The sequence below is a fragment of the Corythoichthys intestinalis genome, chromosome 7, assembly GCF_030265065.1.
Source record: "Corythoichthys intestinalis isolate RoL2023-P3 chromosome 7, ASM3026506v1, whole genome shotgun sequence".
In the NCBI taxonomy this organism is placed as follows: Eukaryota; Metazoa; Chordata; class Actinopteri; order Syngnathiformes; family Syngnathidae; genus Corythoichthys; species Corythoichthys intestinalis.
The window spans coordinates 9,482,223-9,496,876 of record NC_080401.1 but is presented as its reverse complement, the minus strand read 5'-3'; the positions used below and the strand labels follow the sequence as shown (position 1 = coordinate 9,496,876).

Below are 14,654 nucleotides of genomic sequence, written 5' to 3'. Positions count from 1 at the left end.
TTTTTTCAGTCTCTCTGCTCCATTAGTTTTACAGGATATTTCTTTTTTTATCGAAGTATTTTTTTCCCCCAATTTCTAAATAAAGGGTATGGTCATGACAAATAACAGTCTTGTGCTAAATGGAATATGAAATAATAAAAATGCATTTATTTAGTACGACATGGCAAAATTACTCCATAATGGTCAAAACTGTCGACTTCACCTTTACTGTCGCAGCTCCCGAACGATATTTTATGCCACCGTAGTTAGTCAGGCTTTTTTCATTTCCCTGCCCTGGCTTCAGAGAATGTAAACAAACCAAGAGGCGTGACAGCTAGCCGACATGCTAACCCGAACCGAGTGACGTCTCCAAGTCTTATTTTCGCTTTTTGAAGCAAAAGATCACACAAAACTAGCCCGGCCATAAGCCCATAACACACGGCGGCGGGGTTGTCGATTGTCTCCGCCGATCGGCAACCCGCCCGCTGGTGAGCAAGTTACAGCTCATTCCCCTGCTACGGACAGGAGAGCTCGCCGGGGAAGCAGCTGGAGAGTACCGCCGGACAAACTGGCCGGCAGGATGTGTCTCAGAAGAACTTTTCTACATGTCTGTCCATGATCAAACATAAGTAAATAGTCCTTTGTTTAAAGAAGGTTTGTAGTGTTTACTCTGTAATTGCTGTATTTGCGGCAATTTTTAACACAAAGTTGCAATTTCAGATGGGGTTGAGTATAGAGGGAGGTGTGCAAACAAGCCACTGGTCGTCGGCCGAGTGATATTCTCGGTGGACAATCAGTCACAAAATTCAAGCCACCTCCGTCTTAAAACGTGTGTCATGATCTCAGTACTTGACATAATACAAAATACGATGGTTACTCACTTCCTCGTAAGTCCAGTGGTCCCACAGTAATAGGGCTTGTTTTGGCCAATATCCGTGGTGAACGGAAACATTTTGAAACCCGAAAAGGCTCACACGCCTCTCCCTGGTGCGGCAACAATTTTCTGCAGCCGTTTGGCTGGCGTGATGCGAAAAATAAATGAATTAATCCGCAAAATCAGTTGAATCCTCAGTCCATCTGCATGCTACAAAGCAATGCTGTATTGTGAGATGCTGACCCAGGTGATGTCACATTCGCATTCGTCCTAAACCCGAGACTGAAGCCGGAAGTCACTCATTTTCAAAAATTGAATAATATAAAACGATCGCTTCCACACACATCCAAGCGGTCCATTTCATTCAGGAGCATAAAACAGCGAGTGAAATATGAAATAAACATGTTTTTTTGGTGTCATACACACCTTAAAGTAAGTGGAATAATCTGATGCATTAACAACTAGTTAACAACTAGTTAAGACTAGTTAACAAACTAGTCTTTAACACTTAGAAAAAGATGGAGAAAAATATTTGACTAGATTTAAGAAAAATAATCTGATTAAGATGTTATAAATGTGCAGCGTGACCCATTTTGCCACTATAGTGATGCGAGCTAAAGGCCTCAATCTTATTTTAACTATTTTGCACGAAAGTATTAGTTCATGAGTCATTATTTAGTTCATGAACACAGTTTAGTTGATTTTGTGTTCTCCCCTCCTCCTTATCAGTGCACCCCTTGTGATTTAGAAGTCAATATTTGCCAAGTGGGTGTTGTTTAAACTGACCCAACATTTAACAAAATTAGGAATGGTGATGAAGTGGGTTATGGTTGTATGACTGACATAACATTTTTTAATTTAATTTTTTTTTTTTTTTTTTTTTTTCACATTTTGAAAAGGTGTTTGTTGAATGAAAATATTTGGTAATTTTAGCAGCCGGCACAATACATTTAGTGTGCCTACGTACCTATCCACCACGTGGTTTAAAATTTCATCCACAGGTAGGATATATACATGAAATTATAAATATAGGTAGATATTGTTTACTATGTATACAATATATATAGATATATAAGAGTTGTCCAATATTATTGGGTAGAAGAATTTTAAAACGATATGGGATGATATTGACATTGGTTTTTCATGATCTGTTTTGGGACAATATACATATGGCAGTGCTGTCATGTCCACCTATTGCCTGCCTGTGTTTCTGGATTTTGACGCACCCTGCTGGCACTTGGTGTAATTCATTCCAGCACTTTCTGCTGACATGATCATATGTGGAAGCGAGCTCATTACGAAGAGACGTCTGCAGCAAGTGTGAATAGGAGTTCTTGCCATTTCTGATAATATAATTATTAAATGGTTATTAAATATTTGCTTTTACCAATGAAGGCTCACAATAAATTATTGATTGCTATAATTGTATGTTCCATGATTGATTGCAGTAAGACATTTCTGTGATTGATAACTATAGACATGTTTAGCTCTTGATCAAACTGCATTGTCATTCTGACCAGTTTAAACCGGCCACAGATCAACTTAGAGGACAAGCCACAGACATTGAGAAACTAAACTGTCTGGGACATTTAAGAAATCATAATATTGCATTTTATTACTTGACAAATACTACTGCTTCATGAAATGTATTTGATGAGATAATTATTATATATTTGCTCTAATCGATTGCTTCTCTCAATGAAGAAATGCTTTTGCTTATTGTTGCTCACAAAGAAGGAATGTTTTGTCTTGAAGAAGCCTTGAAGAGGCCTCTTAACTGTTCAAGGACAGAGGCAAAAGAGGCTGCTTTGCTTTGCTGAAATGTGGTGCTCCACATGTATATAATTCCACCTACATGCACATACTGTACATAGCCAAACAAATATAAGGGGTGTCGCCAGCTTGCTTCCCCTTTCCCTTTGAGGGTAAGACACCCGTTTGTTGCGAGAGCTATCCCAAATTAAAAGAGAGGTGAAGGAGGGGCTAGTCAGAACGATTGTGGAAGCTTTATTTTGTAGTCTAGTATTGCATTGTAGTATAGTTTCCCCTCCTTCTCCTTGCAAGTGTTTCAACTAAATTGAGTGCCTTCTCTCCTTATTTTGGGTAATATTATAAATGTCTACCTTAGGATTCGTATCTGAAATTGACAATTTCACATTATTTGTGCCTGATACAAGCATCGTTTGTAAGTTATATTCTTCCTCTGTTATATATTCATGAGCATTGTGTAGTAAACTGGAGATGTGTATATTTTGTTTTGTTTGCAATCGTGCTTAAATATGGTTACATTATTTCATTGTTTGCAAGCTGTTCTACCAGTTGCTATTCAAATTGACAAATAGTGAATACTTTGCTTTATTTGTGACTTTATTTCATATTATTGAAAGAATGGTATCTTGTTTTTAGTTTTACAAAAAAACTATCAGTGTTCCTGTCAAGAGAAAGATGATCACAATAAAGCCAATTCAACTTTACTCCAGCATCTGACAACTCTTTAGAGCCTGATGTCACGATCTGTCAATTTGTGTACCCACACACGCACATTGAGGACAGAATCAGTGACTTATTGGCAATTTACACTTTTACTTGAACAAAAAACTGATGTTTGCACTACTAGTATAGGCATGTTTTCCATAACTTCAGTTGAAGTTGTTCTGTCGCTTGTCACAGAATGTTTATTTAGAAAACCTTGTGGTTGTTACATTTATCATTATTACAACGTCCAGTGGAGCATCACAATACAATTAGCTATAATACTGGACTGTCTCAGAAAATTAGAATACACAATATTCTAATTTTTTGAGACAGTCCTGTGTATATATACAGGACTGTCTCAGGAAATTAGAATACACAATATTCTAATTTCCTGAGACAGTCGGGAAATTAGAATATTGTGTATTCTAATTTCCTGAGACAGTCCTGTATATATACACAGGACTGTCTCAAAAAATTAGAATATTGTGTATTCTAATTTTCTGAGACAGTCCAGTATGTGAAGTCCACTACGGTGTATATCAGTTTGATATCGGTATCGGATTTTTGGAGTTGGACAATACCCTATTGGGATATCGGTTTAAAAGTTATTATTGGACAACTCTAGTATACAGTACAGTATATTGTCAGTCTAAGCTGCTGGTTCAATGGCTTCCTGGATACTGCTTACGTGAACACAGAAATTTATCAATAGTGTTGAGCTTTTGTGCACTTTGACCAGCTAGTTTCTTTGCGGTACTTATATAGTGCATTTATCTACATGGTTACCATTTATCCGTTCACGCACACATTCACACACCAATGGGGCTGCTACCATGCGCTGTCAACCCATTGGAGGCAAATAAGGGCACTTCGACAGTGGGCAGTCATAGCCGGGAATCAAACCGCTGACCCTTCAGTCCAAGGACAACTCCAGCTACCACCTGCGCCACGGCCACCCTGTTGTTGAGCAACTGATTGTTTGAAAACAACATTGCGTGAGAGTTCAGTCGAGTGCAGCAACATTGTTCAGTGTGCAGCACATACACTGCACAAACCCCATTTACAAAAATGAAATTATTTTGCAACCCATGAGCTGGCACAATCACTGAATAACTGGACTACACTGCAAATCTATAACATCTTAATTATTAAATATTATTAAAAAAAAAAATCTTTTCAAGTAATTTTTCTCCATCTTGTTTTGAGTGTTAAAGTTAATAGATTAATGTGTCAGATTTTCCCACTCACTTTAAGTAAATATTACTATTTGTTCTGAATAAACCCATACATCTAAAAGTTTTTCACCTAAATCAAGAAAAAGTTGCTTTCTAATAATGTTTTGAACAATATCTATTACTGAATTAGGAACATTTCTGACAAACAAGCTTTTTTTTTTTTTAAATCAGGGACTAGATCAGATCGGATTTCCTTTAATTGTCATTGCACACAAAAAAACACCGCAGTGAGATTTATGGCAACGAAATGTCGTTGCTAAACATACTAATTTGTGTAATAAGTAATAATAATAAGTAACAAGTCTATAAGTAGTAATAAGTAAAAAAAAAATAAAATAAAATAAAATAGATAATAATAAATAATCAAAATAATAAATTAAACAATATAATGAATATATAATAATAAAAACATAATATAATAATTATACATGATACAGTATATACAGTAAAATAATGAAAATAATAATAAGTAATAATCTATAAGTCTGTTAAGAAAAATAGCAAGATGAAAATAAACTTATTTTAACATGACAGAAATACGTAAAATTTACTTGAATCACTGGCAGATAATTTCACTTACTGTATTTACAGTAGATTTACTCTGAAAACAAGGGAATTTAACTAGTTTTAAGGAAGTGTGTTTTTGCAGTGTAGAGAGAGCTAATTAGTTGAAAGAAAGAAGCCAAATTGGTGTAAACAGATCGCCACAAAGACAACATGCAGACAGGGAAGGCTGAGGATAACAGATAACCAAATTATCACAAAACAAATGATTTGTTTGAGTGTCAAAGCCACAACAAAAGTGGAACATAAACACAGATCATATCACAATTTCAAAGAAAACGAAAAACGACGTAAATCCAAGTGTTAAAAAAATATGACAAACTGCAGTAAAATCCTCAAAGGTGTATGGGTGGACAGTTGAAATAGTAGCACATCCATTACTGTACATCCTTTTACAAAAAATGGAACTTCTCTTACCTTGGCAGGGTGGATTTGGTATCCATCCATCTCTTGTGCATGTGACCTGTGACAAGCCATTTGTTCTCCTGTATCCTTGCCTACAGTAAAAGTTTGCAGATGTACCCAATTTTACTCTCTGCCCCCAATAGATATCCCATCGATATACACTTGGGTCTCTTTGGTTACTGCATGTAACCTCTGGAAAAACAAACAAATAAAGCAGGACACATTGGAGATTTTCATCATTATTCTCTTTATCAAATGACTTGTTTTAGGGCAATGGTTCTTAACCTGGGTTCGAGCATACGCTCAGGGTTCGGTGAGCAACTCTAAGGTGTTCAGCAAAGGTTAAGAAATGTAGAGCCCTCTTTTTATACGCTGACTAAATCTCGGCAAAGTGGTGTTTTAGACTAGGTTTGGACTCCAATTTAGAAGCTTATTCCATTTCCTTTAACTGCTAGTCCTAGATCTGGTGGGAGGAGAATCTGGTTTGCTCAGTGGAAGGTTGGCACACACTCGGTATGAGTAAGTATAACAGACCTATGGGCAGAGGGGTATCAAATTTTAACGTGTTCATAAAACAGGCTGTCAAAATGAGAAGAATTTCGAACGAGAACTTGCTAAGATATTAGCTTGCTAAATTAGATACTGGTATGTGGGTTTTGACAAATTGCTTTATGATATAATTCTGAAGGGATCAATGAACGCACATATAAAACTTGTGGGGTTTGGTTCCATTAGCTAGGTTAAGAACCACTGTTTTCAATGGGTTTGCTCATTTTTTTACCAAGACATATTGGTCTAATGGTCCATTTTCCATCATCTTTGCATGTTGACACTGCTGAGGTCTGCTGGACAGTTGAAATGTAGTAACTCTCTCCACATGTGACAGTTAATGTGTCACCAGGTGAAAATGAGGACGTGTAAGCAGGTTCGTAGCTGGTTCCTCTAATGGCTGGCAGTGATACTTTACATTTTATCACTGCGCCGAGATTGAACAAATGATACAATTATTTGTAGTTTCCTCACAGAACTGGTACCTATTCATCAAGGGCGTAGGTTTGCATAGGGACCGTAGGGACAAAACACTACCAACTTTTCAGGATGCTCAAATTGTCCCCACCAACTTATAACCAACCTTATTTGCATTAAACAATGTGTTCAGTTATATAGGTCATTTAGATTGTCTTCTCATATGTTGTAACGATAGAATTGACCCATTATTAAGTGAATTATTTTCATTTTTCTGACTTACATTTTCCCCTTTTTCACTTGCTGTTTTTTTCCTCAAGCGCATGTTTTATTGGCTGATGACTTAAAACAGACCCAGACCCCCCCGCGCTCTCACAGTACAGAATTACTTTACATGTCGACATGCCGCCTCCTCCGCCCACCTCGAAAAGGAGGGATATTGGAAGTTTTTTTTTTTTTTCCGGCCAGTAGCTGCTGTAAGTTATGTGAAAATTCATTGTTGTGAAGGTGGGAAACGCACCTCTAATTTTGCTACTAAAAGTCCGAACGGCACCACAGTGTAGCATTACCATTATATTAAACTGTGTGAACTTGCTAACCTGAGTAGGAAGCTGCTTCAGGAGAAGTGTCTTCCTCTATGTGTGTTCTACTATTTTAACGTAATCAAACTAAGAAATATAGTGAACTCTGCTCATCTGTAAAACATGTAGTGAGCCAAGGCTTATCCTCTTCTTCCTAGTTTTCATTTTTATTTAGTTTATGTGGTCTTAAAGCAGCCCGACGGAGCCTTCATTTTTTGTTGAGTTTGGCTGTGCTTGTGGACAAAAGCAGAAGTGTTTTTCCTGAAGGAAGGCTCCATTTTTATTTATTTTTCTTATTCCCTGTCTTAAAAGTTTTTTTTTGTTATATTTAATTAATTTAGACAGACATTTTTGAGTGGTATTAAGACAAATGCTTATTTATTTATTTATTTATTTTTGCATTCTGGATAGTTAAGAGATGATTAAAAAATTGTATTTCTTTGTATGTTAATACACAAATTTGTGTTCAAATATTTCAATTTAAATTTGCTAATAAAATCCAGACATTTGTTCTGGAAGTTTTCAAAATGTTTCTTAAGTAGTTTTTGAAAACAAAGGTTGGAATCTAACGGTGTATCACCTGAAAAATTTAAATTCCCTTGTTTTGAGTGTAAATCTAGTAGAAATAAATGATAATTCTATAAGTTATCTGCCAGTGCATCAAGTAAGTTTTACTCAGATTTCTTCAAATAGGAAAAATAGCTGGCTGAAAATAAACTCAACAGACATATTTTAAGCAAAAAAGCTAAGTTTAATCTTAAAAAAAAAATGTTAGTCAGAAATGTTCTTAATTCAAGCATAGATATTGTTCAAAACATATTTTGAAAGCATTTTTATCTTGATTTAGGTGAAAAATGACCGACTTTTAGATTTTTGGGCTTAATAAGAACAAATGGTAATATTTACCAAAAGTAAGTGGAAGAATCTGACACATTAATCTGTTAACTAGCCTTTAAAACTCAAAACAAGATGAAGAAAATTATTCCACTAGATTTAACAAAAATGATCAGATTAAGACGTTATACTGTAAATTTGCAGTGTGAAAGTTATTATAAGTCAATACAGACTTATTTTGCATTTATCATTTAGCCTATCAATTAATTAGGTTCTTTTTGGTGAGAAATGTAGCCCTGACCGCTGTTCACCCAGTCTGTTTGGTCTAATTAATGTCCCGTCCCTATCAAAAAGTGTACATGCAGGTTGTGACGTTGTATTGTCCCTACCAATAGACCCTACTCACATGATGTCACAACCACGCCTCCGCGCCATATTGTCCGTCTACTCGTCGTGTTGATGCATTACCGCTACGTAAATTCCTCGTATTATAGCGTGTTTTTCTGCTCGTTAACATTAATAATCAAAATGGTGAAGGCGTGTGTGGCGGTTGGTTGCAATAACAGAGAAGATAGACAGAGAGACTTGAAGTTCTACCGTATTCTGAGAGACCCGGAGAGGAGAGCGAGATGGACTGCTGCAATTCGACAAGAAAACTGGGCTCCAAACGATTACCACGGATTATGTAGCAGTCATTTTTTATCTGGTAAGATGCATCTAATATATATTTAGAGGGTTTTGGGCTGACAAGCACAATTAAGATCATTGCGAGGCTAATCGCCGACAACATACAGTTTCAAATTCAAGATGCTTATTTCTTCCACCATCATAACATTTTGAATAATATTTAGCTGGTACCAAGTGAAAGAAGCTGGCCTCGTCTATGGATCATCAGTTAAACAGGTGTGTCCAAACCTTTTGCAAAGGGGGCCAGATTTGGTGTGGTAAAAATCCGGGGGGCTACCTTGGCTGATTTACATAGAACAATATATTTAAACACATTTTAGCAAGCCCTTCTGTGTGTCACATTTGCTTTATTATTTTTTTTACTTCATAATTTCAACAGTCTCGTCTTTGTGGCTTTCTCTTTCAACACTCGGACTCTTGCGAAATACTGCTGCTGTGAAAAAATAAACTAGCTTCAAGTTGCTATAATTTCTCACTGCGTATCTTCCCTGTAATGTTGTCATACATGTCAGCATGTCTTGTTTAGTAATATTGCGTCACATCGAACTCTTTGAAAACAGCGACTGTCTCTTTGCAAATGAGGCAGACACAGTTGTTGCGTGTTTTATTGAAGAAATAGTCCAATATCCAACTATCCTTGAAGCGTCGGCCATTGCAGTCAACTTTTTTTTTTTTTTTTGATAGTCGCCATTTTAGAAATCACACAGGGTAATGTTGCTTAGAGTGCTGCTCTCAAAGTTTTTCAAACTTTCGTGAGAATAGGCTGATTTTGTGTGGACAAGATAGTTGTAGATATCAGGGTAGCAGATGTCAGGCAGAGAGGGCGAAGACAGCGGGTCGAAAAATATCGATTTAGGCATCAAATATGGATCTGGCGAATGGATAGACTGAAGCTTTTCCGCATAACGCCTTTTATGCAATGCATCCAATGAGTTTACAGTGTCTGAAAGCACCCGGGCTTCCATGAATTGCTCTATAAACTGAACGACTAATTGAAACCATTGAGAATAGGGCAAAACAGAGATGGACAATATGGCGGCCGGATACAGCAACACGTCATTCTGTGACGTTTGTGAGTAGGGTCTATATTGAGACCAAACCTACGCCCTTGCTTTTCAGTACACACACATTTTGCTTTTGAACAAGTTGATGTTGTAATCTAGTTTGAACTTACATTCACATGCAGGCGTGGGGCTCCACTCTGCTCTGATCCCAAGTTTTTCGCATGATGAAGGCCTGTGCTCAGCTCGCTTGTAGTTTGGATTACATTGATAAGACAATATCTCGTGTTCTTTGTACTCTTTGACTTTCCCAGGCACGAAACCATTTTCAATCAATGGCACTGTGCATTTCACCGCTGGTGGCAAATGTAGGAGAAAAATGCATTAAATGAAACGAGACACTACAATGACAATCTCTTTTCACACAAATGTAATGTATGTACCTTCACATTTTGGAGGACGACCAGTCCACTCTCCATTTTCATCACACAACATCTCTGTTGAACCAGTTAGGATTTCAAAACTATTCTTGCAACTAAAACGAACCACGTTGCCAAAGTTAGCTTCTTCCAGGTCTCCGACCACATCAACATTGTCATCCACGAAGATGAAAGGGCATTGTATTGCTGAAAGAAAATACATAATCAAAGGGTTCAATTTCGTCAAACTTCACAACCATATTAAGCTCATGATCGTAGTAAGCCTGTACCTTCACAGACTGGAATCGTACCACTCCACCCTTCTGCCATGCAGCGTCGGTAGTCAATCCGACTGACCATTTGATAACTAAAACAAGAAGAATGTACATACAGTAAATGAAGCATGAGTTAGTAACAAGCTAATATTAGTGAACCCAATTATTTCAGATACAGCAGTTCGATATTGCATACCCTTGGTGGCAAGTATATTTGACTTGTGAGCCAAAGACGAAATCATTGCCTTGCTCCAAATGGAAATTTGCAAACTGGGCTTCACCAGGATGACCACACGGTTTTGCTTCAAAATATAAGGAAGAAAGAAAAAGTCATTTTGTTGTGGTGATTATTATACTAAACAAGCCATGATAAAATTAGCAATGAGATTAACAGAACGCTAGTCCAGCCATACTGTATATTATCAGAATTCATTGCACCATACAGTGGTACCTCTCTTTATGAACATCTCGACATGAGGAATTTTCGAGCTAAGACATGCCTCAACGGGAAAATATGGCCTCTTGGTACGAAATAAATTTTAGGATACGAAAGGCAGAAATAAAGTATGGGCTGCTACTCGCAGCTCCCAGAGTTTACTGAAAGTAACATACAGTGAAGAGCAGAAGTATTTGCACCCCTGGTGATTTTGCAAGTTCACCCACTTATTAAATAGGTAGAGGTCGGAAATTTCAAACATAGGTGCATTTTCATTTATTTAGACATAATCTAAAAAAAATCCGGAACTCACATTGTATGATTTTCCAATAATTTATTTATTAGTAATTTTCTGGGGTTCATAAGTATTTGTACCCCTGAGAATCAGCAATAATCATGACACTCAAAGAGTTGTCAGTCTACTTTAAAAAGGTTGCCCTTTACACCATTAGTCATCACCCGTTTGCACTCAATATTGTCACCTGTGCACCTCGCAGTCAGTCATAATCCAACTGCTACCATGGGCAAGACCAGAGAGGTTTCAAGAGATACCAGAGAAAAGATTTTTGAGCTCCACAACAGTGACAGTAATTGTTAGAAAATGGAAAAGGCTAAACATGACTGATAATCTACCTCGGACTGGGGCTCCATGTAAAATCTCTCCTCGTGAAGCATCACTCATGATGAGAAAAGTGAAGGATCAGCCTAGAACTACTGTACATGGCAGGAGCTGGTCAATGACCTTAAGAGAGCTGGATGCACAGTTTCGAAGACTATTGTCAGTAGAACACTATGGTGCAATGGTTTAAAATCATGCATTGCTCAGAAGGTTCACTCGTTGAAGCAATTACATGTGAAAGCCCATCTGAAGTTTGCCAGGGACCATCTGAATGATGCATGGGAGAAAGTCATGTGGTCAGATGTGGCCAAAGTAGAACTTTTTAGTGCAAACTTTATTCATTGTGTGTGGAGGAAAAAGAAGGATGAGTACAAATATCCCAAGAACACCATCCCCACTGTGAAGTATGGGGATGGAAATCTCATGCTTTGGGGCTACTTTTTGACAAAGGGGACAGGACGACTGTACTGTATAAAGCAGAGGATGAATGGTGAAATGTATCGTCAGATTTTGAGCCACAACCTCCTTCCTTCAGTCACAAGTCTTGAAGATGAGTCATGGCAGGATCTTCCATTATGACAATGATCCGGGGCACACAGCCAAGCTGACCAAGGAGTGGCTGCATAAAAAGCATATCAAGGTTCTGGAGTGGCCTAGCCAGTCTCCAGACCTCAATTCAATAGCTCAATGACAGCCCCAAAACCTGGCAGATCTAGAGAAGTGTGTGTGGAGGAATCGGCCAAAATCTCTGTTTCCATATGTGAAAACCTGGTGAAGACCTACAGAAAGCATCTGACCTCTGTAATTGTAAACAAAAGCTTCTGCACTAAATAGTAGCACTGATTTTCTCAGGGGTACAAATACATATGAACCCCAGTAAATTACAAATAAAGGAGTGAAAAATCGTACAATGTGAGTTATGTTTTTTTTTTTTTTTTTTTAAGATTATAAGTGGAAATGCATCTATGATTGAAATTTCAGACCTCTACCTATGTTGTAAGTGGGTGAACTTGCCAAATCACAAGGGGTGCAAATACTTCTGCTCCAAACTGTACTTATAGCTGCTCTGCCATTGACTATTGGCTAGTATCTTCCTAGCATCCATTGGCTAAGATGGACCTCTACTGTATGTGTATCTGTGTATCCCAGTGTCCTCTTCATATGTGTTCCAACAGCTTTACGTGAATGTATTAACTTTTATTCTTTATTCTTTGTTTTATACATTAACAACCCTCATTTTATTGTTATTGTGAAATATTTTGATTGTAACATGTATTTGTGACGTGTTTTGATGCATTTTTATGCTTTATGAAAGATTTATGTCTGAAAACGCGTCCCTACCATAGGGGGAGTTTGACTTTTGTGTGTGTGTGTGTGTTGGGGGCAAAACATGTTGGTGACCCCGTAATGCAGTGTCAGCTGTAAAAATTACCTTACAATGTATATATACCAGGCACGTGCAGAGGGGGGGCAGAGGGTGCTTGAGCACCTGCCCCTTTGCCCCTACATGCCCAAAGTGCCCCTTTTGACTGGGCTTTTTTTTTTGTTTGTTTTTTTTGTGCGTATGTTTGTGCTGGCTGAATGTGCAGGCACGGCACTGAGTAATTTACTTGAACACCGAAAACACCTTAAAAAAAAACAAAAAAGCCATCTGTGTGCCGCTGAAAGCAAAATAGTATCTCTAAGGTGCTAGTCACATGATCTGTTTGAAATTTTTTTTTTGACCCGTTATAAAATACTTAGTCGGATTATTTTACATTTCATTCATTTTTGTTGTTTGCTTTATTTCTTTACAACTTTTATAGACAACATTTAAATGGCTTTATTTTAAAGGTGAAGTTCAGAATTTTGATATTAAGTTTAATTTTCGAGTTAGCGATTAGCCGGTAGAGTAAAACATAGCCAACACGATTGATTGCATGGGTTATCGGTGATTCTCATGCGTGCGTATGTTGTTTTTTTATTGGTATGCTACACAGGCACCATTGACTCGCGCTAGCTTAGCCACTCAGGAGCCCTGAAACTAACAAATAATTAACAAAACTACACGGAATTTGCTGAAATTAACACCACCGACTAATTAAACCACAGCTAACTCGATGATTAAGACTTACGCCAAAAATTCTGAACTTCCCCTTTAAATGCATTTATTGGAAAGTCAGTTACATGCAATTACATTTTTCAGCCACCAGGGGGGCACTGGAATTGGAATGGAATTTTCCATTTTCGAAACTACTTCCAGAACCAATTAATTTCCTAAGTAGAGGTACTACTGTATATTTGCAAAACATTTTAGCTAAATAAAAATCAAAGCTTACCGCCAGTGTAACAGTGACATTGCAGTTGTGCTTCTCATAGTACAAAAAAGGTGTATACGCTATGTAATAAATACCGTAAATGCAAAAACAGCATGAAACGGTCTCTTACGTTGACATTTGGTACCACGAGACTGCCATGTTCCATCAGCACAGATGAGTCTGAAAAATCCACTGTGCCCAACAGTGCAGCCCACTCTCACTTGCTGCCCACTTTGGTATTTGTTTTCCATATTCGTTGTGTCAAAATTTGAATCGTACAGGGGTCCATTCTGAAAATCTTCAAGTGTACAGTCTGAAAGTCAGAAAAATAAAATAAAAATGTATTGAGACAGCTTTGGAGTACCTTTACCACAACACAATCGCAAACAAAGAGGAAAAAAGACAAAGTGACTTGACTCAACATGAATGTATTTGTATTCCGGTTTTGTCCTACCTTGACATTTCACAAAGGTCAACGTATGCATCCACAATAATAGGACACAGCTTTGGGTTATTGTATTCATTTCGTCTTCTTCACTCCAAACCACGGAACACAACTAAAAACGCATACTGCAGAACATCACTACACATGAGAGAATGAGCCGAAGATCATGAAACAAAAAAAGGTGATTGCTCAATGATTGACGCAAGTCTCCTGTCATCTCCAATCTCTTAGTCACAGGGAAAGGAGAAAAGAGGAATGTGACCCGCACACTCATTCATACACAAACATACACACGAATTGATACATATGTAATGTTATTATGTAGCAAATATTTACACTTCTGTATAGTTCAATGAAAATATTTAGAAGGCATGGCCTGAAAATACAACACTTTAGAACCTTAATGCTGGAAATACAACTCCATCGGATGTAGCCTTCATGCAGTTTGCGATTTGCTCAATTTTTGAACCGTAAGGTTTTGTTTATTTTTCTCTGATTTACCTTCTTGGTAATCATTTGCAGAGATCAATAGCGCAAACAAAACAGATGCTTCAGTTCTCAT

General features: G+C 37.5%; 1 protein-coding gene across 4 annotated transcripts in view; it reads right to left on the bottom strand.

The window, feature by feature from the left end:
• The window catches only part of LOC130918844 (complement factor H-like), a 54,288-nt gene extending 39,967 nt beyond the window's left edge, over positions 1-14,321 (bottom strand). Inside the window, exons 1-8 of one of the 4 annotated variants that reach the window (XM_057840978.1) lie at positions 14,102-14,321; positions 13,778-13,960; positions 10,492-10,597; positions 10,311-10,387; positions 10,045-10,227; positions 9,775-9,957; positions 6,314-6,508; positions 5,545-5,724 (exon numbers count right to left, since the gene is read on the bottom strand). In XM_057840978.1, coding sequence (XP_057696961.1) covers positions 5,545-5,724; positions 6,314-6,508; positions 9,775-9,957; positions 10,045-10,227; positions 10,311-10,387; positions 10,492-10,597; positions 13,778-13,960; positions 14,102-14,171 — 1,177 coding nt within the window. In that variant the 5' untranslated portion in view covers positions 14,172-14,321. The remainder of the gene's footprint in view (positions 1-5,544; positions 5,725-6,313; positions 6,509-9,774; positions 9,958-10,044; positions 10,228-10,310; positions 10,388-10,491; positions 10,598-13,777; positions 13,961-14,101) is intronic. The other 3 variants (XM_057840977.1, XM_057840980.1, XM_057840979.1) reach the window with 3 other exon arrangements.
• Positions 14,322-14,654: the final 333 nt, after the last annotated feature.